The sequence below is a fragment of the Denticeps clupeoides genome, chromosome 14 (assembly GCF_900700375.1).
Source record: "Denticeps clupeoides chromosome 14, fDenClu1.1, whole genome shotgun sequence".
NCBI lineage: Eukaryota > Metazoa > Chordata > Actinopteri > Clupeiformes > Denticipitidae > Denticeps > Denticeps clupeoides.
Window position 1 is genome coordinate 4,447,481 of NC_041720.1, and position 6,485 is coordinate 4,453,965.

The 6,485-nt window shown below is 48.4% G+C and overlaps 1 protein-coding gene across 2 annotated transcripts; it reads left to right on the forward strand.

Moving 5' to 3' along the window:
- The first annotated feature begins 13 nt into the window (after nucleotides 1-13).
- znf512 (zinc finger protein 512) lies at nucleotides 14-5,818 on the forward strand. 2 transcript variants are annotated; one of them, XM_029002639.1, is made up of 16 exons: nucleotides 14-227; nucleotides 528-615; nucleotides 702-742; nucleotides 963-1,021; nucleotides 1,111-1,292; nucleotides 1,517-1,615; nucleotides 1,693-1,776; nucleotides 1,850-1,974; nucleotides 2,040-2,126; nucleotides 2,201-2,299; nucleotides 2,405-2,596; nucleotides 3,548-3,742; nucleotides 3,828-3,929; nucleotides 4,066-4,128; nucleotides 4,503-4,601; nucleotides 4,692-5,818. In XM_029002639.1, exons 2-16 carry the CDS (start codon nucleotides 531-533, stop codon nucleotides 5,112-5,114), a joined length of 1,935 nt encoding a protein of 644 aa, XP_028858472.1. In that variant the 5' UTR covers nucleotides 14-227; nucleotides 528-530; the 3' UTR covers nucleotides 5,115-5,818. The 2 variants fall into 2 exon arrangements, with proteins under 2 accessions (XP_028858472.1, XP_028858473.1); XM_029002640.1 differs by lacking the exon at nucleotides 14-227 and adding an exon at nucleotides 236-399.
- Nucleotides 5,819-6,485: the final 667 nt, after the last annotated feature.

Here is a 6,485-nt window from a genome sequence, read left to right on the forward strand (position 1 = left end):
GCCCAGACGTCGCGGCCACGTACGCACGTGGCCCCGCCCACCGCGGGGAGTGAAGCGGAAGCCGTTTCCCTCTCGCCGTCGGGCTGGGAACGAGGGCGTGTCCGCGATGGGATCATCCCGACGAGCCGCCGGCGGCTCTGGCTCGCAGCGAATCCGTCCGTCGCCGCGTTAACGCGCGTCCGGCCGGCGCGTCGGTGCGTGTGGCCTCCCGCGTCGGGGCCAGTGAGGTACGGGTCAGACGGAGGGGCGGACGGTGGCCTCCGCGGCGGCAAGGATCTTGCCCGACCAGAGCCCGGCGGAGCGGACAATGGTGGTGGTGGACGCCGCCGACGTCGCTCCGCCGTGGCTGTAAAACTAACGCGGCGGTTTTAGCCACGCGTGGGCTGTCCGAATTGTGACGTGCGTCTGGTTGCATGTTGCACGATAATCTGTGTGTGCAGCGGTGTGATCAGAAATGACTGTGTGTGTGTGTGTGTGTGTGTGTGTGTGTGTGTGTGTGTGTGTGTGTGTCGCTGCTGACTGTTTAGACCATGGACCACTCGCGTAACATGTCTGCCATTCGTGTGACCACCAAAAGGAAGGCGTCTCGGCCCAAGCAACATCCAAAAGCAGAAGGTAAGGACGCTCAGACTTGTGCCTTGGATGATGTCTGCCGACCTACGAACTTGCTCGAATGCGTTTTTGTCGATTTCGTTTTGCAGTAACAGAACCCGAGTCAGAAAATGGAACAGGAGAGGCGAAGGTAAAGGACACTTACACAGAAGGGACCTGCCGCAGCACCATTTCATGCCCCCCATTTAATAGCCAGCTTAAAGTGTGCAAAAATCTCATTTCACATGTAAACACTCATATATTCTCACGTGTTAATTTGTAAATGAATTCAAATTGCATGACAGCAGGTTTTAAAATACCTTTATATTGAAGTTTAGAATTTTTCTGTCGTGCACAATTTCCCATTTTAGTCGGAAGATTTGTGTCACCAGAAGACCCAAAAGATAAAGCGGACGTATGAAAGAAAGAAGTGAGTGTTTATGTTGGTGCAAATTCCGGTTCGCGTGGTTAGCGCGAGCTGGCGTGGCCCCGTGTGACGCGCCGCTGTCCGTGCGGCAGGTACCATGACCTCCAGACAGTTCCCATGAGTCCCGTTGAGGATTCGGCCAGCGAGTCGTCCTGCTGCTCCGCGGTCTCGTCCGGCGTGCCGAACGGGGCGGAGGAGCCGTCCTTGGCCCTGGGGAGTTTAAACTACAGGTTGCCGAGTAGGGAGGTCGGACTCGGCCCAGAGGGCGGGAAAGGTACCCATCACACCTTAACAGCATTTAATAAGTATAGAACTGACTGAAACCTACAGTATCGTGCCAGAGACACTACATCAAAATCAAACGTCAACAGGACACAAACCTAAAAAGTAATTAGTACAAGTCACATTTTGTTAAAAGAGATTTTAAATGGATTTAAACTGTCAAGAACAATAGATGCAACATTTAAATACATTTTTTAAGCACTCTTAAATCTGTAGGCATGTCAGAGTTTGGAACGAAGAAGAAGAAGAAGCGGAAATTGGACCAGACGTGCCGCCCGCCGGCCCAAACTCATCCCGAGACCGTCAAAGAGACCAGTACGTCCTGCGCGTCCTCCTCTTTTCTTTCTCGGTGGCCAAGCTTTGGTGCCTCATGCCGCTTTGTGTCACCGTAGCCCCGGCTCCTGTGGTGGCCCGCGTTCAGAGCAGCCACGCGGCCCGCGACGCCGCGAAGAAGGAGCGGTCCAAATACCCGGCCGGTACGGACGATTCGTTCGGTTCTGTTGCCGTAGGTTCTCGCTCCGACGTTCACCCGCTCTCTCGGCACGACAGGCAGCCAAGAGGAGAAGTGGCACCAGCAGATTTTGGCCAAGGGCCGAGTGACCTGTCCCAAGTGCAAGACGGTCGGGAGGAAGACGGTGGAAGGCCTGAAGAAGCACATGGAGTCGTGCCAACTGGTAAGCCCGGCGGCGCGGCGCGGAAACCCCGGGAAACCCGCGCTTACTCGCTGTCCCCCCCGCAGAACCCCTTCACCTGTCCGCATTGCGGGAAGCAGCTGAAGTCTTCAACGGGGATGAAGTATCACCTCATGGCGGAGCACAACAACCTGGTATGCCACGGGGGGGGGGGGGTTTGGGGGTTCGAAATCCCGGCTTTTTCACTCACATTTTGCCGATCCTCCAGCCCTCGTCCGAAGACAGTCGCGGCGCGGAGGACCAAGCGGTGAAGGAGAAGCTGAGAAAGGTCCTCAAACGGATGGGCAGGTTAAAATGCTCCAACGAGGTGCGCGACACACACACACACACACACACACACACACACACGTAGCTCCGGCCAGCGGGAGGGGCGCCGCCGTTTGGTCTGATCGGCGGTGTCGGCTTCTTCCAGGGATGTGCGGGCAGCTTCACCAGCGTCATGGGCTACCTGTACCACGCGAAGAAGTGCGGCAAAGGCGAGTCGGAACTGGAAAAGCTGCTGTTGAACTGCAAACACTGTGGGAAGGCCTACCGGTCCAAAGCGGGACTGGAGTACCACCTGAAGTCGGAGCACGGCCCAGCGAGTCCCCGCCTCTGCCCGGAGGTACGCATCCCGCACCGAATCTCACGCGGTTTTACCGACCTGTAGCATACGGGGTTCTTACGGCCATTAAAATCCTGGAGAAGTCGTGGAGTTTGAAAAGAAAAGGTTTGTAATACGAAACAGACATATAAAGTTCTGGAAAAAGTCCCCGAAATCTGATTGACACGTGGATGTATCGTGAAGTACGTGGTTCCCGTAAGACGGAAACCTTTTTCTACGTTTAGAAAACTACAACGTTTTAAACTAAAGCAGGTCCGTAGCATCTTTGCTGGATTTACGTAGTGAACCACGCCACGTGGTGCTGCGTCCGTTCCAGAACTTTCTCAGCCACATGTAAATTACAAGTGATGATCTTTGCCCAAATCTGATGGGGCTTGCGCGAACTTTAAGTTAAGTTAAGTTATCGTTTAAGTTAAGCTTATTAGGGTTGACGTAAGTTTAGTTTGGTAAATTTGCCTTTTTGTGATTTGCTTTACAGTAATTGAAAGGTCATGGAAATTCTTTTGTAAAAAATGTGTAAGAACCCTGAATATAACGCTTCTCATTCCAGAATTAAAGCCTAGTGAGTGGAGGGTCCAATGAATGAATCATAATTCTTCAAAATATAAAAATATGACTGTTCTTTCAAATGGTATTTACAATTCAATTTGTTGTTTGTACTTTTTGGATTTGGACAAGTCATAAATAAGGCAAATAATGGCAGCTCGTTTTAAGGTCCTTCTTCCATTGCTCCATGGTCTGTTGTGGCGCCCTGTGTGTTCTGACACCTTTCTATCGGAACACCACACACCATAACAATACAATTATGTCACTGACTTTAGCTGGTGCTCACATGGGGTTATGGATGTAGATTCTGTATTGTACTTCTCCGTACCTCCTGCATGGACGTTACAGCTAGAATCTGCTAACGAATGTGATCCTCAAGGTCTCGGTTGTACCCGACCCCCACAGACCCCCCTGAAAGTGGATAATGAAGAAGTGAAGGCGCAGAAGGAGCCCAACGCTGAGAGGTCGTCCAGTGGCCGCGTGAAGCGCATGTCTGCCCAGGTGGCCATCTTCCACCTGCAGGAGATCGCCAACGAGGAGCTCCTGAAGGAGTGGCCCAAGAGGAAGGTGCAGCGGGACCTGGTGCCAGATGACAAAAAGGTTGATCAATTTTTCTCCCTTCGACTGCGCACATAATCTATATGTATAATTGTGTATCCGTTTCATTTGCTTTCTGGACAAACAGTTGAAGTACGCCCGACCAGGACTACCTGCCTTTAGTCAGGAAGTTCTCCGTAAGTGGAAGAACGAAGTGAAACTGCAGAGGAAAGTGCAGTGTCCCAACCAGGTCAGAGTGGCATTAGAAATGTAAACCTATCAATTTGATGATATTGTTTAAAAAAAGAAAAAAAAAAACCAAGGGAGCTAATGCTGTTCTGAACGTTTTTTTTTTTTTTTTTTTTACTTGGTTTGTCCCTCCTCAGGGTTGTGGGTCCGTCTACACGAGTGTATCTGGTCTGAAGGCCCACCTCGGACTCTGCACGAAGGTACACAAGGGTTCTGATGCAGTTATTTTTATTTAAAATGTGCAAGTTTTAATTAACAAATGCATTTTACCGAAATGTCGACCCCAGGATTTCCACTTTGACTGTGAACGTATATCAGTCTTCATGATTAATAACAGGCATATGCACTCGCATAAACTATTTTTCCTCTATACTGGATCAAAAAATACGATTTCTCTATTCCCAAATCCTGCAACAAAATTCTGAATGCCACACATTAACTATGCATAATTCAGAGGAACTTTTTTTTAAATAATGAAATGGTATCAAAATAATAATTGGTTTATGGAGTATATTTCATGTTTTAGAATGCCAATTAGTTATTTTTTCCTTCCTCCATTCGTTTCATTTACCAGGGAGAGTTTGAAGCTGGCAAGTACAAATGCCTGATCTGTAATAAAGAGTTCAACTCGGAGAGTGGGGTGAAGTACCACATCAACTCAATCCACTCTCAGGTAAGGGGACAGATGAACTCCAAGGTCTTCTGGCATTTTTTTTTTTTTTTTAATATCTTGCTGAGTGAACAGTTGCTCCCTTCTGCTCAGGACTGGTTTGTGGTGAGTTCGAAGGCCTCCAAGAACTTTGAGAAGCTCCTGAAAGCAAAGCCCAAGGACGACCATGTGCAGGAGGCCTCAGAGCAGAACCCTGGCCTCCGTTTCACCCCAGGTTCCAATACCTGGCAAGACAGGGCAGCCCAACGGGGGACCCCGCTGTCCGTCATCAGGTCAACCCCGGGTAGAGCCGAGGGGAAGAGGAGGGAGAAAGAGGAGAAGGCATCAAGTCGCGAGAAGGACTGCTATGACTTCAGTGGCAGCGACAGCAGCAGCAGCAGCAGCAGCAGTTCCAGCAGCAGCTCCAGCAGTGAATCGGAGGCCGAGGAGGCCGAGCCGACGAGACACGATGCCTGGGCCCTGAAGAGACCCGTTTTACAACCTAATCCTGCCCGACGGGCCACAAGCAGCCCCTGACAACCTCAAAAATTCAGCTGTTTGTGGACTGCTTTGTAAAAAAAAAAAAAAAAAGATTTTATTTAATTTAAATAATAGCCAATAGTGGTTGAAAATATTGCTTGTGGGTTGTATTATCACTGATGCAGAAAACTGTTTATTCAGTATTCCAGTGTTCCTACACACGCATACAACAGAGTCACTCCCAGAGTAACACTACTAGTGTTTTATGCATTAAATGGTCCATGTGGCAGTATAAGAATGTCCAAAACTAACCTGCTAGTTTAGTTAAGGGCTTTTGCGGTGGATCAGTGCAGAAGGTATATTTTTTATCTTCCCCCGCCTCCACCCTCCATCAGCCAGCACTGGTTCCAGCTACGCACCCATAGCTGTCGTAAATGGAATGAATGCATGAAGTATAATACTGTAACCGTAATCTCTACTGTTCCTCCACATGCGGAAGTTTACGTCTTGGTAAACACACATGTATCTGACTGAAGATAATGTACCTTGTCAACAATACCGCCAAGGCTGTTCACTGCGGTAATTATTTGTCTTAATTTGCCTCATTCAAGACGTATATATATATTCTGACGGTGTGCTGTTAGGTTAGTTGATCTATAGGATTACTACTTTTTACTTACTTTAGAAAATAAATGTTTTTATTTAGTCTTTGTAGCTGTGTGCTTTCTGTATGTGAAATAAAGGAAGGGGTGTTATCCGTCTCACAGCTTGTTCAATGCAGGCCTATCAACAGTTCAGTAATACATTCAAATCAGTGTTAAGGCAAATAAGTCAGTTTAAATAGATGAGTTTTGAGCCGAGATTTAAAGGAAGAGAGCATAAATTCCTAATGTCAGGAGGAAGTGATGAGCAGAGCGACTAAAAGTTCTATGATAAGATGCCCGAAGGAACAATAAGAGGAGGATCTGAGAGAGCATGAAAGAGCGGAGATACGAAGCAGCTCACATAGAAAAGGTGAAGCAAGGTATTGGATGCAATTAAAATTCCTCCTAGCTTCTATGGGCAACCAACGAAGCTGTTGGAGAACTGGGTGTGTTTTATTGAGTGAGCTGACAGGGCGAGATCTCTGGCAGGTCTCACAAATACAATCCTTTTAACTCTTGAGGCCGCCAATCAGCAGCAGTAGGCGGAGAATGGTGGTGTGGAGCTCCTCCCACGAAGGCAACCTAAAAGGAAACGCACACGTGAGGGGCAAACGTCCAGCAAACGTTACGACCCGCCAGGACAGAACATAATATGAGACTGGAATGAAAGCATACAATCAAATATGACACCCGGACTCTTTACCTGAGATGAAGGATGAATACTAATCAATACTAATGAGATTTGGCTAAATTGGAGTCTTTGACAACAAGTAAAACTTCTGTT